The 27502-nt window shown below is 38.9% G+C and overlaps 5 protein-coding genes across 6 annotated transcripts; 3 read left to right on the top strand and 2 right to left on the bottom strand.

Moving 5' to 3' along the window:
- Positions 1-335: 335 nt before the first annotated feature.
- On the bottom strand, positions 336-14702 carry Vps13B (vacuolar protein sorting 13B). The gene is made up of 30 exons (XM_069043523.1): positions 14503-14702; positions 14346-14451; positions 14123-14300; positions 13978-14068; positions 13748-13929; positions 13488-13698; positions 13301-13437; positions 12860-13249; positions 12569-12809; positions 12196-12511; positions 11802-12144; positions 11617-11754; positions 11347-11566; positions 11121-11299; positions 10904-11073; positions 10726-10855; positions 10185-10346; positions 8660-10130; positions 8282-8609; positions 8062-8229; positions 4570-6988; positions 4256-4517; positions 3830-4202; positions 3619-3780; positions 3189-3572; positions 2602-3138; positions 2302-2553; positions 1662-2251; positions 1244-1613; positions 336-1196 (listed from the first exon to the last, which is right to left on the bottom strand). Exons 2-30 carry the CDS (start codon positions 14430-14432, stop codon positions 432-434), a joined length of 11256 nt encoding a protein of 3751 aa, XP_068899624.1. The 5' UTR covers positions 14433-14451; positions 14503-14702; the 3' UTR covers positions 336-431.
- Positions 14703-15679: 977 nt separating this feature from the next.
- Positions 15680-17018, top strand: LOC138125716 (ribosome biogenesis protein BRX1 homolog). The gene is made up of 4 exons (XM_069041168.1): positions 15680-15929; positions 15984-16260; positions 16313-16596; positions 16650-17018. Exons 1-4 carry the CDS (start codon positions 15822-15824, stop codon positions 16974-16976), a joined length of 996 nt encoding a protein of 331 aa, XP_068897269.1. The 5' UTR covers positions 15680-15821; the 3' UTR covers positions 16977-17018.
- On the bottom strand, positions 16979-20464 carry Ctl1 (choline transporter-like protein 1). Its single transcript, XM_069041167.1, has 10 exons — positions 20217-20464; positions 19784-20166; positions 19568-19734; positions 19287-19516; positions 19065-19232; positions 18868-19012; positions 18396-18681; positions 18183-18345; positions 17913-18134; positions 16979-17862 (listed from the first exon to the last, which is right to left on the bottom strand). Exons 1-10 carry the CDS (start codon positions 20322-20324, stop codon positions 17728-17730), a joined length of 2007 nt encoding a protein of 668 aa, XP_068897268.1. The 5' UTR covers positions 20325-20464; the 3' UTR covers positions 16979-17727.
- A 60-nt stretch (positions 20465-20524) lies between these two features.
- On the top strand, positions 20525-21571 carry MED19 (mediator complex subunit 19). Its single transcript, XM_069041169.1, has 3 exons — positions 20525-20816; positions 20872-21128; positions 21180-21571. Exons 1-3 carry the CDS (start codon positions 20636-20638, stop codon positions 21453-21455), a joined length of 714 nt encoding a protein of 237 aa, XP_068897270.1. The 5' UTR covers positions 20525-20635; the 3' UTR covers positions 21456-21571.
- A 518-nt stretch (positions 21572-22089) lies between these two features.
- LOC138125639 (RNA-binding protein cabeza-like) lies at positions 22090-27116 on the top strand. 2 transcript variants are annotated; one of them, XM_069041071.1, is made up of 9 exons: positions 22090-22231; positions 22472-22660; positions 22869-22973; positions 23027-23084; positions 23729-23757; positions 25647-25771; positions 25987-26260; positions 26492-26825; positions 26884-27116. In XM_069041071.1, exons 1-9 carry the CDS (start codon positions 22222-22224, stop codon positions 26924-26926), a joined length of 1167 nt encoding a protein of 388 aa, XP_068897172.1. In that variant the 5' UTR covers positions 22090-22221; the 3' UTR covers positions 26927-27116. The 2 variants fall into 2 exon arrangements, with proteins under 2 accessions (XP_068897172.1, XP_068897171.1); XM_069041070.1 differs by having other exon boundaries at positions 22866-22973.
- The last annotated feature ends 386 nt before the right edge of the window (positions 27117-27502 follow it).

Here is a 27502-nt window from a genome sequence, read left to right as displayed (position 1 = left end):
TAATTATTTTCATAACGGATATTTAAAGTAAAGTAAAAATATTGTATAATCACAAAATATTGACAATGTGCATTGTGCGAATACAAACCAGAAAAAAAATACCGTACAAGAGCAAGTTGTTATTTTCATAACCAATATTTAAAGAAGTAAAATCGTTATGTATTACTTTAAACGTTTGAATACAGTGAAGACACTGCTTCACTGCTTTTAGCAACTTCCATGTTTTCAAATCGTAATTTTTGTTGTAAAGGTGGTAAAACTAAACTAAGGGCTCTTTGTAGGCTCTCTGCCTCCAACCTCAGAGGTGTAAATTTCCTAAATAATAAACAACTGCATAATTATTTCTTTTGTTCAACACCTGTAACAATCACATAAAAAATTATTACAACTTTAATCTTTACAGCAATGCAACGATTTCACATTTTAAAATTTTATAACACGGGAAAACTATAATTAGTGTTCATATGTCTAGCCAATGACAACAGACAAACAAAATAGTTCCTATTTTGGGGATTCACGTAACAATTAATCTGTTCGTTGTCATCGTGTAAATGCGTTGCACTCATTTCGGAATGATCGTGAGTCACTTCTCCGGGAAGTTGTAACAAACTAGCTGTACTTCTGACATAGTCAGCAACACGAGCTCTACACGCGGGGTCCATCTCCACCACACACTCCTCTTCGGTTTTCTTTGTTATCCTGAAAGACAAATACGTAGGGTCGTGGTCACTCGCGATAGCTTGCACCTGTGATAAACTGATAATTCTTTTAACGATATCGTCGTCTATGTTGACAATAATCAGTGCATCACTCGTCAAAATTAGCCCAATTCCCTTGAAGTCGGTGTCGCTGAAAGTCGTCGCTTCGGTGGCGTACAACACGTTTTTGTAAGAAATGGAATTTAACAACTTCCACTCGTACTTCAACGCCGAATTTGAGTCGACCAGATTTTGGACAGCATCGTTTCTGGGTTGCGGCAAGGGGTTCCAACCCGCGCCTTGCAATAAACCTTGTCCTGTCAGGGCCACCAGTTCCGCAGCTCCACTCAGAGGTTTTGTGATAACACCCACGAGTCCCAAGCCTACGCCAGCAGCTAGAGAACGAGGCGATGCCCCGTCGGCCATTATGGATTGAAGGGGGTGATGAGCGATGCCTCCCACAGCCCCCAACAGACTAATACCCAAACCTGTTAAACCCTGAAATAATCTGTAGTAACCGTGGATGACAAGATCATGTCGCATACCAGCATGAATCCTTGGGTAACTCCTTGAGGCTTCTGCCTCCTCTGCTCCTCCGTCCGCTTCAAGTGTTCTTCGTCCAGGGTGAGTCTATCCAGATTTCTGGCAACACTCGACGCCAGTTTCGTCACAGACTGCAACGTACCAGCGGTCACGTGCTTCATGAGCGACGCAGAACCGTGAGTGACTCCCGTCACAAAAGCCCAGGGTCCCTGAATCAGGCCTCTGTAGGGCAAGTTGATGAAGTCGCGTAGGCCGGTGCCCATGGCTCTAGCCAGACCGCTCGGACTTCCGAGAAGTTCCAACGAACTGACAACCCAGCCAGCTCCAAAAATGGCGCCGGAGAGATAATGCATTGTCATGGCGTGTCCCAGTCTGAAACCGTTTTTGGAACAAAACGTATTAAAATATGACTGGTGGTACCTGTAAGGGGTTGTTAAAAGTCGGCGGCGCTCGAATCGTCCAAATTGTAGAGGCGATTGATCTAGAGCTATGTACATTTTTAGAGAGCAATGGACGGATAAAAGAAGCGACAAAGGCTCGACTGTGATGTTCTTTAAACTCAACGGTTTGGCCATCACCGAAGATTGCCAGAAGACTATTTCGGGGACCTTGACTGACACGGTCTTAGAACCTGCAGCTTTGGTGTCGTATTTTGACCAAACTGCCAATTTCATCGGGAACAAGTTGTTGAAGTAATCCACGAGTTTGTTTATGTACAAGTCCTCCACGTAAAACGACAGAGGATTTAGTTTAATCTTGACCTCTTTGACCCCCGTGACATTCTTCTTTCGCAGACTATCTATCCACGTTTCCATTACCAAGTCCAAAACCAACAACGCATCATCCTTGACGCTTCTTATCAACTCTTTAGCCGATTTCTCTAACACATTGGTAACACTTTTCGACTTAACATCTTGACTTACCAAGACCACAGGAAAGTCATACGATTCTTTGGAATAGAGTTCATTGTCGAACTGCAAGTCCAGTATAAACAGTGACACTTTAAAATCCTAAAATTAGTACATTAAAATAAATAATCACAGAAAGAGTGACGCAAAACCTCGGTTTGACAAGTTTCAAACGCTATGTCATCAAATGTAAAACTGGCAACTCCTTGCTTCTCTAACTCATCGTCGTGATCAGCTAAAAACGTAACGCTGAAAGACTTCACATACGCAAACATCTCGATCAGTTCCCATTCATTCTTGGTCGGTATAGTTGGCGTAAATAACGACTTGTACAATGACGATTTGGAAAAATTGTCACGCAAAGTGTTTGAACCGGTAGCAGGAAAATTCTCGATGCCGATATCCTGGAACTCAGCATTAACAAAACGACTTAAGTCACTCTTTAACATTACTTTGGAGTGACGACTTTCGCTGGGGGAATTCTTGCTGAGGACTGTCTCCATTTCGTGTCGTGACAGACGTCCTCTTATGTCAATGGCGCTGATCTCAACCTCACTCACAGACTCTACAGTTAACAGTGTGGTGTACGTTGTCACCTTCACCACAAGTTTAACATCGCCGAATTTTGGTATCTTGACGAATTGTTCGCAGTCGTTGATTATACTGACAGGAGCTGACCACTCGAAATCGTCACCTTTGGAAGCTTCAACGGCAAAAACAATTTTCTCACTGAAGCAGATTTGTGGCAACTCTGGAAACTTCTCGGAAACGAAAGGCATGGTGTAGTAGACGCTGGTGCCGCACTCCAGTTTGGTGAACCAATTGAAATGTCCCGATTCTTGCATGACCAATCCGCTGTCGTTGATGGCTTGGGCACAGTACAAAGTGACCGAACCTTTGTTTTCTATCAAGGTTTGGGGGCACTCGTCGTGGAACAGAGACAAAAAAGTCTGACCCTTGCGTTCTTGCGACGTCAACACCAGAGGAATCTGATTTGAAAAAGGAGTAGTATCGGTAGTGGAGCATCACACTCACTTACAGATTTCTTCCCGGCTGACGTTACCGACAGACTCCTTCTCGAAACGTTATCGTCGACCCTCACCGGACAAGACCAACCGAACTCGTTTTGGAAACAGAACGATATGTAAAAAGCGTAATTTGTGTTGGCGTCGGCGTTTTCCGAAGCCAGAGCGTACCAGCGTATGACGGAAATCCCCGAATTAGTTTTGTCCAACTGTGGTGCGACAGAGAACGACAGTTTTTCCACATTGGACGGCACTTCGTAGGTCTTGTCGCCTTCGGGGACCGCGAAACACACCACTTGAATCTGATTCAGCATGTAATTGCTGAAGACGTGGGTCGACGACACTTTCAGCAGTCTGATCTGATCTGATAGTTGACTCGTTATGGACACCATCGCAACCTTAAAACAAATTATGCAAAAGAGAAAAACTGACGGAGTGTCTTACGTCTGAACCGCATCTGACAGCGGTCTTGACGCTGCCCTCGGGCTGCAACGTTCCAGAAATCTTCGGCATGTAAAATGTTTGGCTCCAATCGGACGTGGACAGTTGCAGCGGGGGCGAGTAAGACCATCCGTTTCCGGTGTCGATACCGAGATGGAAGTTGTCCTGATTAGAAAGCTTTCAAGATTTTGAAAATGTGGTTTTTCGCACTCACGTCTAATTTTGGTGGCGCCACGATTCCATACTGCGGAATCTTGCACAGTTCCGTTCCGTTCATCAGTAAAGAAATGGGACAACCGAAAGTGTTGACCATCAAGCACCACGGTAACAGCTCAACTGACAGAGCGCTAGAATACAGACAAGCATTTTGGTATCGGACCTGAATGGTAGTTTGCGGCTGCTCGTCTACTATCCAGTCGATATTTTCAAAATCTTCACCGAAATATGGCCACTTCGAAACGTCAAAGTCTCTCAAGCTGTCTATAATCTCGTCGACATTTTCTTTATCCGCTTTCTTGAAAAATTTCTGCTGATCAACTAAACTATAGTTCAGAGGAATGTAGGGGTCAGAAATCGATGTTCCATCACTACAACACAATTTTCCTCAAAATTAATTGTTACTAAACATTTTGTCAATTACTGCAGTTTGAAGGTGAGCTGATGAGAATGGTCGATTGTTCCGGGACAATAGAGCTGTTGCAACTCTCCCTTTCCTTTCACCGTCGAATCGAGGTGCACATTTAGGGTGGGAGTTTCGATGTGGATGTTGGAAGTCATGGGTAAGTTAGATTTTACCATAAATAGGGGCCACAACATCGCCAAAATTCTTTTACCCTTTTGGCAATCTTGCACCACGATTCTGCACCAGATGCTCAAAAACTGGCCACGCTCTTGCAGGGGAACTACAAATGAAGCGCGATTTAGCAAATTACAGTAACATTTGTAGATGCGAACCTTTGACGAGCCAAGGTTGCGCTCCTTTGGTGTGTTCTTTCAACGGTATATCTCCGGTCCAGGCCGACTCCAAGCCGAAAAATCTCAACCGGAAATAGTAGTTTGTCTTGTGGTCGATAAACATCGATGGAGTTATCGTTTTGCCACCCAAAACGTGTACAGGTGCCTTCTTCATTTCCTTGTCGTCCTTCGATTCGGGCAAGATCTTGAACTCGAAGTGTTCGAGCAACATGTTCGCTATCACGAACTGACCACCGATAATAATTTGTTTTTGAGTAGTCGACAACGACTTCACGGTGACGATCACGTTTAAATTATTCTCCAGACTGATTGCAATCAATTGGGTGCCTTCCTCGTCGATTCTGAACGGCTTCGACCAGAGCCACCCTCTCTCTTCGAACGCCACCTTCAGTTTACGTTTGTACTTCGGCGACCTCCAACAGTACAAATGAAAGCATCGACTGGGCAACAAGATGTCTTCATCGGTTCCGACTTGTCCGAATCGCAAGTTGATGTTGGTGTCATTGCACACCACGTATCTGGTGAAAACGACAAACTCGATTTCTTCGGCATCGAGCGACTTCACATTTTGGCCCCACAACTGCGAGTTGACAGTCAAAGTGTGGGCGATCGTGGGGCCGAACATCACGCGAATCGGATTGGAGACGAAACTGCACGACAGCTTCTTCGCCAGGTTGACCTCCAGTTTGAAAGAAAACTGGTCGAAGAGAGTTTGTTCGGTGAGGAACGTATAATCGAGAGCCCAACACCTAGTCGTGCAGCTCAAGTCCAAAAACAACATCTTCATGTCCCAACTTGCCAAGTGCAACTTGAGATTGTTCCAACTCAGCCTGAAGAAGCAGTGGGTCTCCGGCAGCGCCTGATCTGACGAGAACTGTTTCAAGGTCGAGGGTAGCAGAACGGAGGTTCGCTTGTTGAAGCTGCTGATCAGCGACAACTCTAATTTTGACACGTACAAGACCATCGTCAAGCTCGGCACTATGGATTTGTTGAAGTACGAGTCGATGCGCATGCATGCGGCCAGTGCCCTCGGTGAGATCGGGTTCTTGTTCACTTTTTTACCGTTCGAGTCCAAAGTGGTCAGCTCGACCCTCCATATGTAGGCGACGGCTCGCTGAGGCTCGCTTTTGGGCAAATTGAGGTAGCAAACTTCGCTCTCTGACAGGTTGAACTGCGCGTAGGAGATGTAGGCGCAGTGGTAGTCGGACCAGTACTGCAAATTGCAAGTGACTTGGATGGGCTCTGAGTCGATGGAAATTTCAAGAGGGACAGGAAATATTCGTACTTTTGTCAGAGCTCTAGGCTGAGGGTAGCGCCAAGCCATCGCACTGATGTCGTTGTGATTCCAGAACATAACCTGGTACGGTAACGGCAACTCTTCATTGTTACCGTTGCTGGCTTCTATAAACTGGAAAGCTCCGGCTCTTAAGTCGTCTTTGTAGTGTTGATCCTTCTCTGGAATTGCCATTTTCATGTAAAATCTTTCGTCTTTGCCGTTCGAACTGAAATACGACGCAAACTCGGACAGTTCTTTTATAATTTTTTCCAAATAGACTATCTGTTCGGGGCTGACGTCTAACATCAAGCACTCACTATCCACGGCTACGTGAATCTGCGGGTCACTGTCGCTGTTTTGCCAAGATTCCAAAAACGCGCTCACTTCTATAGAAACAGTCCACGGATTCAAAAGCAGTCGCTTTACGTTGTTGTTAGTTACGGAGAAGGTAAGACAGTCAAAAGTTGAAAAACTGTGAATTTTCTCTGGCCGATCGCTCAAAAACAACCGATTTTTTGTCCTGTTTATTACCAAACTTGCCTCCAAATTATTTTCAGTTTCGGCAACAAGAACCAGTTGATCGGTCTTGACTTGTATCATGTCGATCCCCTTCAAGCTCTCTTTCAATTGCCTAAAACTGGAACTTGTTGTGGGTTTACTGTTCTCCATTGCATCCTTGGCCGCTACTGGAAAATTCTCAATGATCTTATTCTTCAAAGTCAACAACGACGTTATCTTGGCCGTCGAACAGGCAACTCTCGTCGGTCGAGAAAGTTCCACATAAAAGTTTGTCGCTTTTCCGTGCTCCTTCGTGTACTTCAACGTGAAGAAAGCTGGGGGAATTCCCGTAATGTAATCGGGATTTCCCGACCGAGTGTTTATTAAGTCGATGGGAAAATCTTGAATTGTGGGGATGGAAGAGATGGGTCCGCACTTGGGGTCGTTCAGTTTGATGCCGAAATCGAAACACGACAAGTGAGTTGTGCTCGCGAATTGTTGCGTAGATGAGTACGCGTTCGGCTGAGATAAGAATACGAATAATAATGGAATGTATTTCTTATGACTTTTAATGGCTTCATCGACGCTTTCCTCTTCTGATGCTTCGTAATTTCTGTCTTCTTCCTAGTTCAAAAATGAGGAGTCATTGATAGAAAAACATTTGATAAGATATTACTCTCGTGTCAAAAATGGATTACTCCCTACGATTTAGGGATATTCGTTACTAGGTTGCCATAAATTTGGTTAGGTTGGAGGCTATGTGGTTTCTGGTGACAAACAAAAGACATCCCAAAAATGTAAGACAGCAAATTAATTGTAACAGTTGCAAATGACTAATTTCTCGCTAAGTGATAGATGATTTTTCGTTTCACAATCAATTTTAGTTACTGGCGGCATATTTATTTGGATTTAATTTCTCAATTCAAAGTAACCAACTTTAGGCATTCAAAATAACTTTTGAAAATTCTAGTTACACACAACATGAAAAACGTTATTTCCCTAAAAGTTCGAATTCTAGGGAGTAATCCATTTTTGGGACCGAGTTGGCTATCATCATCTAGTGATTTTGTTGACAGTACCTCGGTGGCAATTAAATTCCCTAAAGTAAATTGACACTTTTTTGACATCGTTTAATGGAAATTTTTTGTTGTAACAAAATTATTTTGGCAATTTTGACTTTTCTTTTGACGGAAATTATATTTAATTATTTTTACACTCTTAACACACATTTACTTTCTTACAAACACGACCTGCTGTATTATAACCGGCCTGTTCATTTCATTAAAGATGCATTATGAAAATGTTTCCGAGAAAAAGCCAATTTCCGCTGATGACGACGCTTCGCTAAAAATAATAATCAATACGCAATATAAGAAAGAACAATAACAACACTAAACACAAAAACAACGAACAATAAGAAAAGAAATCACAAATTTAATTGCAAAGCAGCAAAAAACAGGGAGTTTTTTGACAACAAATTCAAAATGTCACTTGAACAAGAAAAATTCTTGGTGACAAAAACCTAAGATGAATAATTTCCCCAAAAAGCGCCTGTTTACTAGCGCTCTACGGGGATCACTCAAACTACACTTTTGAAACAGGCCGATTATACGTCGTGGTTTTTCTAAATCCCGGTTGTTCCTTAAGATACTCGTACAAGAAAAAAAAATAGAAAAAGATCGCCTTGGTATACTTACATCGACCAAATACTTTGTCTTCTTGCCTCTGTGGCTTGCCTGAATGGACTGAGTCACGCAAAACTGATACAGGCAACAAGATATTTTCCCGGCTGTAAACAGTACCTCTAGCGGTACTTCGCAGTAAGTATGCGGTATTGAAGACGCCTTATGCACCTCTTTAGTCGGCTACAACGTCAACGATTATTACGTTTTTAAAACAACTTTCTGTATTTGGTACCTGAATCTGAGATTTAGACGACAACACACTTCTAATCTCAGACGTATCGATTCCCGAATCTTTATAAAACTCGGTCAACTCAGTTTCAAGGTCATCCTTGAAAATGTCGAATCTCGTGTATGGGTAAGTAATCTCCGGCCGATTATTTGCCAAACCGCTGTTCACAGGAAACGACAATTCATTCGACAAAGCCGACGCCAATTTCAACTGGTCCAAAGATAAAAATACGGCAATGTCCGAGACAAAATTAATTTCGAACGAACTGCCACAGATTATTATGTCGTTCTTGTAAACCATTGTCGGAGCAGCGATTACGCTTATGTCAAATCTACAATCTCAAAACATTAATATTAGTACGGACAAAATCCGATTTATTACTTGTCGACGACTTGTTTGAGATTGAGAATCGGGACGATACTCAGCTTCCCCTGCTTCAGATTGTTCCATTCCAGCGCCGGATTTTCGTTGATCCCCCTGACAATATTCCCTCGCATGTTCAGAACCTGATCCAGGTCTTTCCAGGTGGTGGTACTGACTGACATCCCTGCCACATCCAACTGGTACTGTCTGTCTTCCAGTTCACTCCCGGGAATGGTCAAAACTCTGGCCTGAGCCGCCTGTCTGTAGATGTCGGGTCTGATGGGAGTGCGACAAATTGGGTTGACCACCGCAGGACTCAGACTGATCTTTTCGACTTGGACGACGAACACGTCGTGATTGTTGCCGCTCCCGGACAACTCCACAGACGGCACGATAATCCTGATTTCGTGGCATTCCAAGTAGGCGAGCGGCAGGGCTTGATTGGTAAATGAAGGCTTCTTTTTTGGTTGCACCACAATGTCTCGACTCTTGTCGATGCCCTCGAGAAAAGGGGCTATGATAGAGTAGAACCCCATCAAGGTTTTGATCGAGATCACCACGTCTATAGGCTGAACACTGATCACAATTTCGGTGATGTATCTCGACGTCGAGACCGGTTGGGTCAATGTTCTTTTCTCTTGTTTTGACGTCTTCTGCAGAGCTCCCCACAAGTTGTGAGTGTGTTGGCTGCTCGCCCTAGTTATAGTGATTCCGATAAAACCACTCTCTTCGGGACTCTTCTCGACAGGAACATCTTCACGTAGTCGCATCACCACTCCAGAAAACGGACCGCGTTGCCACTTATTCTTGTCGGTGGTGCGCTTATAGTGCTGAATCGAAATCGAACCGATCTTGCTCTTCATCTTCAAATAAACACTCTGGTAGTCCAGCGAACTGACTATATCTTCTACGTCTATGACCAGCTTCAGTTGAGTGTTATTAGACTCGTAAGACTGCAATTCTATCGAGAATTTCGTGATGGTCCACTGAATCCACGCAGTCAGTTTCACATTTTCGTTGTTCATTATGTTGTCGCCGATTTCGGGACCGGGAATTGTACCGCTGGTGTTGTCAAGAGTATTTTCTTTAGCCGTTGGGGACAGAGATGGACTGGCCACTGTCATTATCGACGGTAGAGACTCGAGTATTTTTTGCGGCTCAACCGACTTCTTTGGTGTTAGACTGTTGAAAAATTCGCTCAAACCGTAGATAAGACTCGCCAGTAGATACATCTGAGCTTCAGAAACCGAAATCATAATGGGTGTGACGTCGATGTGGACATAAACACCCAAACTTCCGATTGAGCTGCCCTCGGCTGTACTTGGGAAGTCCGGAGCGGCAGTTTTTGTCTCAGTTATAGCTGACTTAGTCGAGAGACCGACAGTGGCGCTAATACCGACCGTCTTCAGAAACGCAATTTCTTTGCCGTGCTCCATAGAGTAACAGTTTAAATCTGATATTGACATCGTCCATGGAAAACTGGACCTCTCTGGTGACCAAATTAGTGTAACTAGACATCTGTTGAACCAATTCTTGTACTTACCAACACTCCAAATTGTTTCTGGAAGCTTGACCGGCAAAGTTTTTAAATATTTCACAACGTTCTGCTTTTGGGCGCTATGAATATTGGCAAATGGCAATGTAATTACCATAACGTTGGGCACCAACTGTTTATTTAATGCTTCTTTCACGGCTTCCTCGACACCTAAACACACAGTTCGAAGGCGAAAAATTTGCGGAAAATATTTTAAATGCATTCACGTTGTTTTGGCATAATGAAAGGCTAGGGAAATTTTGCATTTAATTTGGTAGTAAAGCTGTCTGTTCAATTAGGTTATGTTTTTCTAAGTTTGAGGTTATCAATAGCGCAATGTCTAGTGCATTGTTGTCAGTTTTACTAGCTTGCAATAGAAGAATACTCAGACATCGCGGGAAAATCAGCAACATGTTACATTCAATTCACGGCCTCCTAGATTCAATTTGATGCGTCCACATGTCAGTGACAGAAATCAAACAACGTGTCCAACGTTAAAAAAATAAATCATGGCCTCCCATTATGATAAAACAACCTGAACGGTGTTTACCTTGCGACCCCACTGCCGATATGGACGCCATAGGAAAATACAATATGCACTGCGAAATGTGGCCACTCAGCAACATACTCTTCCACACAGGATGCCACGTTTTCAAAAAGTCATAAATTTGTTCTTGCAACTGCAATATCTAAACTGATCCAATTTTGTAACGAGTGAACACACTTACGTCAACTTGCTCTTCTTTTTCGATTTTTGGAAGCTTGTGGTAAGGCGTGTACAACATGTCTCTGTCAGAACTGCTATGAACTGACTCTATCTGTGCACCGCTCCGTCTGGGAGTTTCGGAGGCACTTCCGTAAACTTCGGAAAAGCTGCGACTTTTGATGTAATGACGTTCTACAACGACACTTTTCATTTATTAACAACTTTACAAACAAACTTACCGTCTTTTCGGTGGACACCGATTTCAATGGGATGGTACAGTAACCATTTGCAGACAAGTGGATCCACACAAACGTTGATTTCTTGCAAGTTAAAAATCACGAGAGACGGGTGCGCTTGTAAGTCAGGTTTCAAAGGGTATTGTATAGTTGCCATGAAGAGAGGTAGATCTTCAGAAAAACTAATTTTCCTTGTTATACTTGCAAACATCGATACAAACCAGCTTACCTACTGACAGGTTTTTTGTTTGCTTTAGGTTCAGGCCCGGACAGAAACAAAACCTGCTGGATCTCAGATCTCGAAGTAATATTCTTTCCGCTCAAATTTTCGTTGGATTCAAAAATAAACGCTTTTATGGATTCTAACGCTACATCGATCGAAACCGTCGAACTCGTGCACACTTTTTTAAATCTGACGCCCTCCACGTATAGTTCTAAGTAAGGCATCGCTGAAAATTCCTGTAATAAGTGAAAAACTTCTATTTTGAAGAACTTTTACCGTAGTCTTTGCTGGCATCGTAGAGAAGGGACGTATACCTTAGACTCTTAAGTCCGTTTGTGTCTTTTTTAAGTATATTATTAATCAGGTGGGAGACAACAATTAATTTTGCTTTCGTACAATTGAACGTCAAGTTTTCTACAAAAAAATTTTAGTCTTCATCAAACAAAAAGTCAAAGACGTACCCGAGTGAAAATTGACTTCACTGTGCATAACATCTGCGTTAACCCAATACTGGGGGCTCAGAATACTCTTACTTTGGTAAGACAAGTTGAAGGGAACTATAAGAGTAGTGTAATTGTTTTGTTTTAAAATTAAACGACTGCTGAACCCCACAACGTTCACGTCCAATTTAGTAAAGCAAGCTTCAAACATTTTTTGAGGTGGTTCTGGTAGCTGACAGGTTGTATGTACCAAACGGTTTACATACATCGGATTAAACATACTGATTTCGATCACTTTACACTCTAGTGTGACTTTGGGGAGCTTTTGTAGCTGTATGTTGGGTACATTTGTTGTTGAATGTTTCTTAAATAATCAATAATAATAACAAGTTGTGGGATACTGTACTGGTTCTACCTTCGTCTTTTTGAACAAATTTCCTTTAACGGGTTCAAAAAATGGATGATCCATGAATTGTAATTCTATCACAGGTTCATACAACATAATCCTGACAGTTCTAGACGGTATGAACTCGTTTAAGGCGTCGAAATCCTCCTCGGAGGGTGGCAACAACTCTTGCAGTAGTGGTTCAGACTTCGGTACGTAATACGGGGGGTAATCGTAAGTTGACGCCGCAACTTGCAAACTGCTAGTTCGATGGAAAAAGCCCGAACAGACACGAAACTTCAAAGGACCAACGTATATCCTCACATTTCCTTTTTCAGCCATATTACTGATTTTAACATAACAATAAAAAACCAATATCAAATTGTGGATTTTTTTTCTGTACCTGTACTCCAAATTGCTCCCCAGTTCTGAAAGAATGTCGCTAGTCGAGTCCTCTGGGATTTCCATCTGGTATACGTAATCGCAAGCAAATGCTGGACTCCGTTCCAGAAGGACCATCTCTGTGTTGGTGAACATATGAAAATCCCAGTTGGTATTGTATTGTCTGTATTGTCCCTGTCCGTTGTTTTCTACCGCTTCAGCGTCAAAAAGAGAATTGCTCTTGTGATTGGAGGATTTAGAACCTTTAATCGTTTAAGTGAAACAAGTTTATTGAAACAATGACAGAAAATACCTATCGCCAAATATGGAAAAGAACCGTCTGAAGTTTCTGGATAGGAGCAGCTGCAAGATCCGATGGGGAGTAGGAGTACTTCGCTAATACCAAACGTTACGTTAGACCACTTTCTACCAACGGAAATCATTTCAGAGTAAATGCCTTGGAACTGAAGAGTAAGCAGAGGATAATAACGAATCTTCTTTTGACTGTAATATCCCTTGTCACTAGTCTCGGAAACTTTGAACGTAAGAGAGGCATTGTCAACGTAAAATCCGATTTGCACAATGTGCCCTGACTGATTCAAAAATTGTTGACTTTCTAAATTCTCATCCCATTGGGTAGGCAGAACTGACGAAACATATGACCACGCCCACCCTGTCCAGGTTTCAGTATTGTTTCCATTTTCTAAGCAACATTTTAATTAAGCTGACTGTAAACATAATGACTGACAAAAACCTTTATTTTCAAGTGTTGCTGATGAATTATCCTGAGCTTCGTTATTTGATCTCAACTGCTTTTGTTGTAACGCTGATAACAAGACAAGGAGCCGTATAAACATGGGAACTTGTTGTTCAGTCATACTAAACTCCATACTGTCAAAAACGAAATAAAAGTCAAGGAATCAAAAGTAAGACATTTCTACCTATTGCAATAAACGTCAAGACGCGTTAAAGACGTTTTGTTAGAGGTTGATGAATGATAGGTCCTCAATAAATGCATTGTCATGGAACACCTGTACAACATAGGTTCTTGGTAAAAATCTATTTTTCCTGAAGCATTTCTTTTGTCCAAACATACTGTTAAATCGTTAACATCAATAACTTTTCTCATTATGACTTGGGTGGGTGAAATATCTACAATGATATGATAAAATTTTAAAAAGTGGAATCAATTGTGTAAAACCTGAATATGCAGATTCCCATTTTTCATTGCATGACTCTACTTTTAAGTGTTTTACATTCATAGAAAGTACAATATCTTCTTCTACATACTTTAAAATTAGATTATTACAAAATATCCTAATGTTGCTCACTATTTTATTTATCAGTAATTGAACATAATTAGGTGGAGCTTCAACTTCTTGCCTACAAAAACATTTTTGTTATTTTAAAATATACCTACATAACATTTACTTGTGGCTGGTGCTTTTTTTATGTTTATCTCTTGTTGGAGATGTGTCTGAAGCAACACCATCATTTGCATCTTTTAGTTTTAAAACACATTCTACAACAATTTCATGTCAAACATTTTTACAAGTTTATAATTTTGTAAATTCACCTATGGTGTTTATGGTGATTGTAATTGGTTCTGAGGTCAATTTGGTCCATGGCACATGTATTAAAAGCTCTCGAATATGTCCAGAAATAAAACTAAAAGGTGACTGTAACTCTTGTTCAAGCACTTCTAATCTTAAATCTAAATTATGGAAAGATGCGTCACCGCCCCATAATGAAACCTGAAATAGACTTTTACTTTCATCACTTCAAATTTACTGTCTCACCTGAGAGTCTTCCAGCCGGAAGTTTTTGATGTACTTATCAACATAACTAAGCAATATTGGTGCAATGTATGATTCTAATTTGAACATATTGAAGATTATTTGTCACCTAGAACATCATCAATCATTTATGATATTTGAAAATGTAATAAATCCCTACAAAATAGTGAAACATCAATAACACTCATGACGAATCACTATTAAATATTGTCCGACTACTCCATTATGTAAATATGTACAATAATCCACCCAAAGCGATAACCAAATTGATAATTTTGTGTTAAACATGCAATAGTACAAAAAGTTTTGTCAAAATGTCAAGAGGATTCAGTTTATTTGACGTTTAAGCAGGGGATTGTCATTTGTCACAGAGCAATTTGTCAGTTAAGTACAGACAACAACCGCGTTTGGTTCCTTTAGTCAAATTAAGATGTCGCCGCAGTTCTTATAAAAAAAAGTGATAATTGATTGATATACGCTTAAATGAAATATTTGATCGTTTACAATTGGTTCTTTTACTTATTCAAACGTTTTAAAGGTAATTTCACACCTTATACGATACGATATAGAAATTTCGCAAATTAATACCTGTAAAGTCCATTCACGTTGGTTTTCCTCTCAAGGTCAAATAATTAAATTTTTTGGCTCTGTAATTATATATGTTTTGTAAATAGTGACATGCAGGTAAACACCGTACAGGTTGGATTGAGCATTGCTGAATCACATTATGTTGGTTGGCTGCATGTCACTATTTACAAAACATAATTACAGAGACAAAAAATTAAATTATTTGACCTTGAGAGGAGAATCCAACGGGAATGGACTTTAGTTCATGTTGTAAAGAACTATGGTGGTGCAAATCGCACACATTTCGGAGTCAGTCATTTGCACCACAGTGGTTCTTTAGAACGTGAACGTGTTCTGTGCGTGAACCCGTGAAGTCGTGAACAGGTATACAGGCTGGTGAAAAAAAAATGCCCACGACTGAAACTTAAATGTCCTTTTCTGTCGACGGATTGTGAAAATCAACACAAAAATGGTCTAAAAACATTCTTTTAAAAGTTAAACAGCTTTCCTAACAGTACAAATTGGCAATATTGCACTTTTTTCTTCTAAAAAATATTATATTCACGTACTTCGCCGTATCTAAGAAACCAATACTGATGACAGATACGGTCACCTGCATAAAAATAAAGCTGTCATGTGGATATGAATCATTCTAATATTTCTAATCCTAATCTAATGTGTCCATCCAGTGATTGATAGTCCTACAAAAAACAAATCACTGGATTTGATTCGACCAATCAAGAAGCAGCGTCGGCGTTATTTAAACCTGTCATGAATACCAACTGCCAGAGCAACTAGCAACTACCAACATTACAAAATAAATAAATTGTGTTTTCTAAGATTTGATGTTTGTGGTTATGTGTAGCTGTCGCTAAGTTTGAATACACGTGGTTTTTGTCGAATTTGATAGTCATGAAGAAATTGAATAAACGGCGCCGTAATGCAAGTGAAACTGAGACTAAAAAGTTACCAGAAACTTTGCCTGCTGTGCGACATTCGGATGAGCCCGTAGCAAAAAAGGTAAAAACTCATTGACTAAAAAACGTACGTACCCTACTTAATGTGGCATTTTAGACGAAATGGACAAATAGGCAACGAATTCTTGTGTTTTCTACACGAGGAATTAGCCACAGAGATCGGCATTTAATGGAAGACATTAAGAAATTAATGCCACATCACAAACCTGAGGCAAAAATGGAGCGCTCAAAAACTTTAACTGTAGTAAATGAAGTTTGTGAAATGAAGAATTGCAATAAAGCTGTGATGTTTGAAGGCCGAAAAAAAATGGATTTGTACATGTGGTTATCAAATGTCCCAAATGGACCGAGTGTGAAATGTCTTGTTGAAAACAGTGAGATTTTTTTCCATATAAAAACCATGATAATTTGTGTCATATTTTTTAGTTTACACAATGAACGAGTTAAAATTGACTGGGAACTGTTTGAGGGGTTCAAGACCTTTGTTAAGTTTTGATCCAAGTTTTACTGAAAAACCTCATTATACTTTACTTAAAGAACTATTAAGTCAAATTTTTGGTGTGCCTAATCACCACCCCAAAAGCCAACCATTTTTTGACCATGTTTATACTTTTACCATATTAGACAACAGGATTTGGTTCAGAAACTTTCAGATTTTATCTGAAGATGGTGCTTTAGCTGAAGTGGGTCCAAGATTTGTGTTAAATCCGGTAAAACTGAATAAATTATTTATGTAATAGATCATTACTTCTGTTTATTTCAGGTTAAAATATTTTCTGGTAGTTTTGGAGGTGCAGCATTATGGGAAAATCCGTTGTACATAAGCCCATCAAGATATCGCCAACAAATTCGTTTATCTGCCAAAAATAAATACTTGAATCGTTTGCAGCAGAAAGTTCACGCTAGTACTCTTAACTCAGCAGAGGGTTACAAGATGACGCCTCTGGATGACATTTTTCAAGGTGATCCGCTAGAGAAAGCTCAAGAAATCCAGCAGAATGTGTCAAATGATGAAGCTGGAGAAGAAAAGACTAAAGTAAAACTGAAAACTGTTAAAAGGAAAAAAAAGATCATTAAAAAGAAAAAGTAATGTGTAGGTAAATGTTTATTTTCCATTAAAAAATTATAGCTACACGGTTTTTAATTCAACATATAAAAATATTTTCGTATATAAATACAGTGGGAATGAGCAATCTAAAACTATTAAATAAGACAGTTATCAAAAGTACAAAAAATCTTGACAACTAGCTGATGAGTATTACGTCTGAACAGTGGAAAATTGGACCATTCAAAATAAGGCGAAAAGCCTTAAAAGTAGTTTAACATCAATTTTCCTTGATGCAGAAGTAACAATTATTAGCTACAAATAACTGTTAGTAAAAATCACAACCTTGTTCCCATTAATGTAACAATAAAACCAACAGTAAAAATAATACTTGAAAATAAATGGTTACATTTTGTTATTGTCTGTAGGTGCGTCATCTATTTGTGTTTGAGTACAGTAAAGTTTCAGTATGATCAAGAAAATTTGAAATTGCGTATCCTTCACGCCATTAAGATTATACCATAAGTTGATGCTAGACAACAGTACACATCAGGAATTTGAATGTAAGTAATTTGCATATATTTTGTGCAAGTTAATTAAAGCAACATTTATAAACATATTAATATATGAACATGTAATTTTAACACAGACCGAGTCAAATGCCAATTTTTGATTGCTTGCTGTTTAAGAACCAATCAGAAGTTGGCGCATTCTATTCCGTCCTCCTGCTTTAAAAATTCACACAACAGTCCTCTGTAACAAACGTTATAACCGTTTTAATTATTTAATATAACCTCTATTTTATCGGTTCCAATTCATTGGGTTGGGCATTAAGGTTACTAATATTTGTAACACCAAGATTTTCCATCTGAATACCCTCAACACTCTCTCCATTTTGACATATGCACAAATAAACAGTATCCAGCACCATCTGAAATTAAAATTCTTAAAAGTCTTACTTATCGGTTTCCGTAAGTTCACCTCGTATAAGGAGAGTATACAGTGTGCGACCAAAAAGGCGAATACGCAGACTAGTAACGTCGGGGCTGCATAAAACTCCAAGTCAGGATTGCTTCTAAATATGAACAGACCGACACACCCAGTGATCACGGTCACGAGACATTTGCCCAAAAACAAAATAAAGTCGCCCAATCCGTTTATTGTAGCTACCTGTAGGGCATGCGACGATAACACTTGGAACGCCTAAAATATATTATGAGAAAAAAAAGTGCTACATTGGGACAATTTTACCGTTCCTGCTGCTGAACAAAAATTAACGCCATCAATCGCGATTACGGTGTAGGCGTTGTGATTTAAGTACCGTATGAATTTTTCCAAGCAATAAAAACAACAAATGCAACATTTTAAGCAACAGGCAGCACATTCGCTACCCTTATCTGAATTCGTTTTAAGCCTAAAAGTGTGTCATTTTATTAAACAGTTTGGCAGGTAAGTCGCAATTACTTCTCGTGTAAATACATCATTATCAATCGTGGTACTTTAAATATCGTGATCAGGAGAGATCCAATGGCGACTGAACCGAGATGATATTTGATTAGTTTGCAGATGGAGTAAGAAACATGCGAGTTGTCTTTGTATTTGTGGCGGTAGAACCAATGGGCTACGGCACCAGCGATCACCATTTGCTGGCAGCCCATTATAAATTCGCAAGTCCAAATCAAACCGATGAAGTAAACCCACCACATGTACTTGACCCACGTTGGGTCAGTAAACTCCACAACGGTCATTTCTGGAATTAGAGTTTTGAGTTGCAATCGTTATTTATAAGTGAAAGAGTGAAAGTGATTTGTTTTAGTATTTTTAAATTGTGTTTTGGATGGATGGGAGTAAGTAAGTTCTGACAGCTGACGAAAATGAGATGAATTAAGCTAAGATATGCTTTGAATTGTCTCCATCAAAATGATGAATTTCATACTTTCAATTATTTTTTCTGTCAATGAAATGTCTCCTAATGGCGCTACAGTTTCAGTGTGACTGACGGGTGTTGTAAAAGATGATTCATTATAAAAACGTAAATTAATTCCTGAGGTTCCTGGATAATACGCAGTTGCCAAACAGAGCTAGAAAATTACATAATTAAATTATGTAGAAATAAAATGTGAGAAATCATACCACAACAAATATCCAAAACATAAAGAAGGCAACTAATACAATGAATGTAAAAATTGGTTGGAAAAATAAAGCTGGCAGATGCAATAAACATTTGGAAGTTTCTTTAAATAAATCAGCTAGAAAACTGACCTGTTTCCTCATTACAATCACAATTATCAAGATTATGACCTACAATATTTTTATAATTATTTTTCTTGTAAATGTATGTTTACTTTTACTTACAGTAATGACTGTAGCAATAATTGAGTACCATAAAAATGCAGTCTCATTTCGTATAGACTCAATTAGTAAAATGTTTTTATCTTTTCTGTCTAGATCATATTTGATATCAAAGTATGTGTACCACAGAAAAATTGTACCTAAAATGCTAGCAACCGTGAACAAAATCATGATTATATAAGCAACCAAATGAGCCAGCAAGTGTAAAATTGAGATTGTCACCAGAGAAATAACTGAAAAAGTAAAGCTGAAATAGTGTTACATCTATTTTAAAAAAGGCTTACATAAAGACAAAAAGGTCAGATATAAAATTTCTTTCCAGGTGCTATATATGTCACCCAGAACTTGCTCTAAAGTGTCCCAGTTATTCAGTAAGTCATAAAAATTATTTAAAACTCCTTCTGTAAGATCACGGAAAGATTGTGGAACACAACGGTTTAAAACAGGTTTGCTTAAAAATTAAGATTAATATGAAACACTCAACCATCTTTTAATGTTACCTCTCATAAATAGGAAGAGCAGGGCAAGGCCCTAAGTAACTGCTGAAAATATTCTTATTTGAAATGCTCTTATTTTTGAAGTCATTATAGTCAAAATCATATCTACACAAATTAACTCTTGTTTTTAAATAATAATCATTTATATCTTCTACTTTTTTCAGTGTTTCCTTTGGACATTCTTTTACACAAATTTTTAATGATTGTTTCAATTCCTTTATATCATAAAAGAGCAAATATGGCTTATCTGAAGTGTCCAGCCCTGACAATTCTAAATTGCTCATTTTCTTATTGTATTTTGTTCCACAAGTATTGCCAAATGAATCATATCCATTGATGATTCTGATGGGGTTGCCATATACAAAGGAAAATGCAGCTATTAATACCTACAAGTCTTCAATTAAAAAATTATCTGATGGAAATCAAGGTTATTCACCATCAACAACAAAAAAGCGATGTAAACACACAACCAAAAGACGTCCGTACACCCGCGTGGGGTGTTTTCTTCCCTTTCGGGTTCTTTCCTAGATTCGCAACAACCCATTTCCGTAACTATCGTCTTTGATGTATTAAATAATAACCATGTTTTCAATCTTCGCGTAATCGGTGATGTTTTGGGGGCGGCGGCTTTGACGCGGTATCTTAGCAACAACAATGTTATTAAATACTTGCACCAACACAACGGCGTCAAAGTCCCAAGAATGGGAGTAACCAGTTGTTAAAAAAACCACTAGTTTCGGACTCGGAGCCGAGTTTTGTCAATTTTTATTTGCGTTGGGTTGGCGGTCGGCGGTGTGACATTTACAGTTTTGCCAGTTTTGCTCCATCGTTGTTGCAAAACGATGAAGTTGTAAAATGATGGGCGATCAGTTTCGTAAAGTAGAACAATATTCGCCAAAATCTTCACCTAGAGGGGCTCGTTCCCCTGTCGTCTCACGTCAGGATTCATCGGGAACATTAAAAACGACAATTTTGTTAGGAAAGAACCCTTCCATCGTCCCTAGTGGACCTTTCTATTTGATGAAAGAGCCACCAGGTATGTTCAGTTTTTATAAAAATAGAGCGTATCCCAGAACGGTTCAGTGTTTCAGCGGAATCAGAATTGACGGGTGCGACGAATTTGATGGCCTATTATGGTCTCGAACATTCTTACAGTAAATTCAGCGGAAAGAAACTTAAAGAACAATTGTCTTCATTTTTACCTGCACTACCTGGAGTAATTGACTCCCCTGGACAGCAGGATAATAGTTCACTCAGGTCCGTAATTGAAAAGCCGCCAATTGGAGGGAAAGAGTTGTTACCGTTAACCAGCATCCAGCTAGATGGATTTCGACTTCACCCTGGCGCAGTTAGTGTTTTATTATTTATGATTATGCGTGAGTTGAGTGTGTTGTTTTAGTTGCCAGAGCAATATAGATATGCCAATGCGGCTCCCATAAAGAAACACAAAAATAAGCATAAGAAACACAAGCACAAAGATGGTGGGCTTCCCAGTCAAGAGACAACTATTACTGATGCTGGAAGTGATACTCACGAGAAGAAGCATAAAAAGCAGAAGCGCCACGATGAAGATAAAGAGAGGAAGAAGAGGAAAAAGGAGAAGAAAAGAAAGAAACAAAAACACAGTCCTGAACACAGTGGAGGCCTAACACCTAGCCAACATTCAAATTCTTGAGTACCTTGAATACTGCATAATTTTTGAAAATATGTGAATAATTCCAACTAAGTATAGATTTAAGATGTATTATTTATTGTTTACTATTCTCGCAAATAAACAGACTGTTATTTTTATGTACATTGTTTATCTCCAAAATGTAAATACATTTAATTAAGTTTATTTTGAATGGCTAGTCCAGACAATGTCAAAGTGTCATCACAGCGTAATATGATACACTTTTCTACGATAATCTCCAAAATTAACGTAAACAAACATGATAAAGGATTTCTAATTGAATTATGAAATGATAGGTATTATTCGATAGAAAGTAGCCAGATTATTATTTTACCAATTGCAAAAAAATATGTTTAAAAAATTGTTTCATAAGAAATAATGAAAATATCGTTGTTAATAATAGCTAATAAGCTTTAAGTAATGCTTTATTTTTGCGCTACGGGCTTTCAGATTCCTTACATTTCCAAAATTTCCCAACATAACATTTTCAATTCCTATCTCCACCTCTTTCCTTCTCTATCCTTTCTTTCCTCTTCCATAATAAGCTTTAAATGGTTTACTAAATTTTTAAATACAGCTTTTAGTGTTTTTTTAAAATTGCCGCCTAAACTGAATGTTCTTCGTTGTAGATGGCGCCAGCGAAACTACTTTAAAAGCTTGTTACCAATCGCAAATCAGCATTTTCTGTTGGTAGCGCATGTCGTTATCTCGCATTTATCTCATTTCGTTGGCGTCCATTTTTGTTTGTTGGGCCGGCCGTTAACGTAAAATGGGTGACAGTAAGTTAATTTCAATTTTTATATTACTCATCCTAGCTTTAATTTATTTAATTCATTATCACCTGTACGCTAAAATATCGTATTCTTGTATCGTAGATAAAATTTTTGCATTTTAGTTTGTACCTAAGTAGTTATTGATTTTTTTAACACAAGAACCGCGTCCATTTATATCTTGCTTTTATACATATTACTTTATTTATGTTTTATGTATTATATAGTAACGATTATAAATCTTGATAGGGTCGTACAGTGATTACTCTCAACCGCCGCCAAGCACGGCATATCCAAATACCTACGGCACACCGGCGTCAGGCGGGTATAACGCTCAAGGGAGTGGAAGCGGAGGAGGTGGCGGCGGCGGCGGCGGTGGCGGAGGAGGTTCCTGGAATCAAAATCGTGGTTCCGGTGGCGGCTATGGGGGCAACCAAGGTAGATTATCTATCATTCGAAGTTGATAACGACATAGGCATGGTTTCAAACATTTTTTGATAATTTGTAAACCTCCTACTATGTCGTATAGTAATTGGGGAACTGATAGTCCCTTCTTTTATTTAATATTGGAAGGGGTAGAAATTCACCTGCACAGTTTTTCACATTAAAATTGTGCCATTTTTTTAAGTAATTGGTATTCCAGGAGGTGGCGGAGGTTACAATCAAGGAGGCAATTACAACTCTGGCGGCGGAGGCGGAGGCTACGGCAATAGCGGAGGTTACGGAGGCGGCGGCGGTGGCGGTTACGGAGGTAGCACAGTTATTTTACACAATTGTTCACATTAAAATGACTGAATTGAATAGGTGGCCGAGATCGCGGGGATTTTGATAAGAGAAGCCTAGATCGACGTGATTCTTACGGGTAAGTTATCAAGTCTTTTTCGTTATAATTTACATCATAGGCGAGTGGGAGGGAAAATTTTTAGAAAAAAATAAAATAAAAGGGTTTTTGTTTTGTGTCAAAGAATCATGTGAAACTATTAATATCAGTTTGCTTGCAGAGTTTAACTTGTGTAAGTATTTTGTTGTAATACACACGTCTGTGTTTGTTGTTCGTTGCCCCACAATTTAAATGATTGGCCAAAATTTTCAAAGCCATTTTTTTAATATTGTGAAGAGTAATCATTAGATTGGTAATTTTGAAAGTATTTTGTTGAGGTAACTAGCCAGTCTCGATTGAGGTTGGTGGTTTGACGTTTAAAAGGTGTTTTGGTATATTACCTGAAAGGTTTAAGAGGTTTACTTTGAACAAATGGTACAATAGAGTTAACTGGTATTGTTGTTTGTTGTTATTGACAAGGTATAAGTAAGATGCTTTAATGGTTTGAGAGTTTAAAAGTAAGGTAAACATCGTACATAGACGTGACAACAGCTAGAAATAGGTGATCTTCCTGGACGAAGAAACATAGACAATGTGTATGTGATGCCAACATTATGGTTGGTGAAGTGTGTATTTCACCCCCCTCCATTCTCTCGACAACTACTGATGTTTTACTTCTGTTTTAGAGGCGGCAACAGGGGTGGTTATAACAAAGGTAAAAGCACTGAGTCGGTATGACCAGTGCATTTTTGTACACTTTTTAATTGGTATTTTTTAATGGTTTTGGAAGAGCTGTGTTGGTTTTTATTTGCACATGTTTTGTTTCTGCTCATTTAATTTGATTATTTAGTTTCTCATTGTGCTTTTTAGATAATTACCACCTTAGTTCCGCGATAGTAATGTGAACTGAATAATCAAAAATTAAAAAAAAGAAAGAATGAACAGCTCTTCCACTATTCACCTGCGACTGTTAGGATTGCGTTGTTACTAATGTGTTTGCGAGAAATGTTTTTTGACATCGAGCAAAAATTTGCCATAAAAAGAGTCAAGTGTATAAATCTGGTTACATATTTAGTGCTGTGTAACAAGTAATTTGAAAAGTCTGAAGTACAAATAAATGCTTTTACTACAAACAGATGACAATCATTGAGTTATGAAATCGGTTTTATTATTATTTTTTAAGTTTATATTCGATAATGATGAACGTTTACTTTCGAAGGTTGTAACAAATATTAAGAAAAAATATGAAATCTAAGTGCTTGTTCACAATGGACATAAGAGATACCTAAGAATAATTTATAAATTTGGGCAATTGGAAAATAATTTATGTGTTCATATAACTCGAATATGATCTCCATGCCTTTTTGTACACAACAATAATGTTCACTGAGGTCGCTTCTCATAAGTTACATTAAAATTAATAGTATATACACTGCATGTATCATGAATTTCTTATGCCTTATGTCAAGCTTATGTCCATTGTGAACAAGGACTAAAATGATTTGTCGGCGGTCTTTTTCGTTGGAATAGAAGAGAATGTTTAGAAGCAGAATATAATGTTGGAAATAAAAAATAAAAAGAATGAAATATTGCAGAGAACTTTTCATTCTAAGTTTGCGGAGGTATTTTAATAAGTTTTTGAGTACAACTTGTTACAGAATTTATTACACTCTGACTTTTAACCACATCCAATTTTTCAAATTAACGCTTTACTATGGCATAATTTTGTCATAGCAAACGGTTTTTCTAAGAGATTTCCAAGGTATTATTCGAAAACATTTTATCTTTTCGTTTGTAATGCAGGATAGTACACTTAGTATTTTCTGTTTGATTATATTATTCTTTGCCACCAATTCGTGCTGTAATGCGGTATGAAATATATGGTATTATAAAATAAAGTTCAAACATGCATTAACATAAATGCTCATTTTTAAATCCTGTTTGGGTTAAAAAATATCGGCGTTTATTTGAAGTGGAAAATACATGAATGGAACATCAACTGTTAATTCAAATTTGATAACAAAAGTTTTATAAACCGGATAAGATTATGTCGTTCATGAGCTGCAATAGTAGCACGACTCAAAAACGGCTATCAAATCCCAACATAAGAAACTAATCCTTAATTCAATATTGGATCTCCAAAGCATTTATCTCAAAAACGAGTTTTCGAGCTATGGCACTATTGCATCCCACAAGCGGTGTCCCAAGTACATAGATTACTTAAGTCTGTAACGTCTTATTAGAATATTTTGTCCTGAGTAATAGTTTTATAAGATGGATTTACGCAACGATGGATGCTAGATTGAGCACTATGAGGGTACTTATTTTTTTAAAATTGACTCGGGTTTAACTTTCAAGGTAGACTGCCAAGTTGCGAAAGGTTTGAAATATTAACTGTTCAGTAGGCGGTTAAAGAAGTTGATTAATCGATAACTTCAACAAAGAGGATGAAGTAAAATATTTTGAATGGGTAGTAAATACGGTGTGATTTGTTAACAAAACTCAGTTGACTCTAATTAAAATCACAGAGGTTAATAAAATAGATAATTTTAGTGAAATTTTATTATTAAGAGCTGTGTAGTCAATGTTACTGTTAATTTACAGATAATGGCGGCGGCGGCGGCAGTAATTTGGTGGTACAAGTGGACACGATATTCGTGTCGGGAATGAATCCTGAATTAACTGAAGATGAGATCGCTCAGCACTTCGGTTCTATTGGTGTTATTAAGGTAAAAATGCTTTACAGATAAAGTACAACTTTGTGCGGTCAGCACTCTGTGCTTGGACTCTTTTCTTTGACCAAGTTCAATTTTGTAACGCCGCTATATCATCACAGATACTATTCCTTGGTTGCAAAAACTTCACTGCAAACAAGTGTATTCAATCTGTTACAATAAAACACAAAATATCGTTCAATTTAACCATTCACATCTTTGCTAAACAGATGGATAAGAAAACACAGAAACGGAAGATTTGGTTGTACAAGGATAAGCAGACGGGCATGTCGAAGGGGGAAGCAACAGTGACGTACGACGACGCAAACGCAGCGCAGTCTGCAATATCTTGGTTCGACGGTAAAGAATTCGGCGGTACTCAGATCAAAGTACAGCTTGCCACCAAAAAAGATAATTGGAGTAGCGGTCGAGGAGGAGGAGGCGGAAGAGGAATGGGCCGCGGAGGAGGTGGCGGCTTCGGAGGACCCAGAGGTCGAGACGGAGGTAGGTTTTTTACTCTCGACGCAAATAACACCCCTTTCCGACCTCAGAGTTGCTACTAAAGAGCGACCTCTGAGTTTTTTAAAGGGGGAAAGTATACTCCCCATTAAACACACAGTATGCAGTATCGTTGCTTCTGATGTATCCTGTCTAGGGAAACAGACATTCATTTTGTTTCGTATTAGTCGTCGATGCTTGTTGAAATTTGAAGTATTAAGAATTAACTTACTTTAGGTTATGGCGGTGGTGGCGGCGGCGGCGGAGGTGGAGGAGGCGGTGGCAGTAGAGACCGCGAGAGCCGCGACGGTGATTGGAAGTGTCCCAACCCCGACTGTGGAAATACAAATTTTGCCTGGAGAAATCAGTGCAATCGATGTAGTGAAGACAAACCTGAAGGTGCGGGTTCAGGTGGTGAAGATCGACGAGGAGGTCGCGACAGTCGCGATGGCGGTAGAGATAGAAGAGGCGGGGGCGGAGGATTCCGCGGTGGCGATAGAGGCGGGGGCCGCGGTGGATTTGGCGGTGGTCGAGGACGAGGAGGTTTCGGCGGAGGCCGAGGGGGTGGCAGGTATTAACTGGTTCATTTGACATGCAATTCGGGAGATGAACAACTCTTTATTTCTTAGAGATCGTGGCGGTCGTGATGGAGGACGACCTAGACCCTATTAAATAAGCCATTTTCGTAGGTTAGGTTCCATGAGTGTTTTAATTTCATGATCCAACATTCTCTTGTTTTGACTTTATATAAGAATTAATTATTTTGTATTATATCTATAAACACAGATTCAAGAGTGTATTCGCAATTTTGACGTATGTTTTAGTGATGATTAATTTTCTGTTTAATAAATTTTTTTATGTACAGTTTGGTATTATTTTCTTATCTTTAACATCACAGATTACAATTCACATGTTACCATTTAAAAACTTAAATGTAGTAATGTACTAAGCACATTTTTGATAACTCAATGATGAAAACCACCTACAAATCTTGATAGTGTAATTTCTTTAGGTATACTCTGTCCACTTGAGATGTACGGGTGAGTCGGGAGGAACGGCTGAAACTGCATAAGAGTATTTTTATTTTTCACTTTAGTATAATTGCATAACTCCTAGGATACGAAATACGTAAACCTGTCCATAACAACCGGGGACAATAGGGCGTAATAAATTCATAACGCCCTCATCAATTCATAATTGCAAAGATGCCAGTTTTTTTTTAAAGAACGTATAGTGAAAAATAAAATC

This window comes from Tenebrio molitor, chromosome 3 (genome assembly GCF_963966145.1).
Source record: "Tenebrio molitor chromosome 3, icTenMoli1.1, whole genome shotgun sequence".
NCBI lineage: Eukaryota > Metazoa > Arthropoda > Insecta > Coleoptera > Tenebrionidae > Tenebrio > Tenebrio molitor.
Note: the sequence above shows the minus strand (reverse complement) of the source record. Positions and strands in the feature narration are given on the sequence as shown.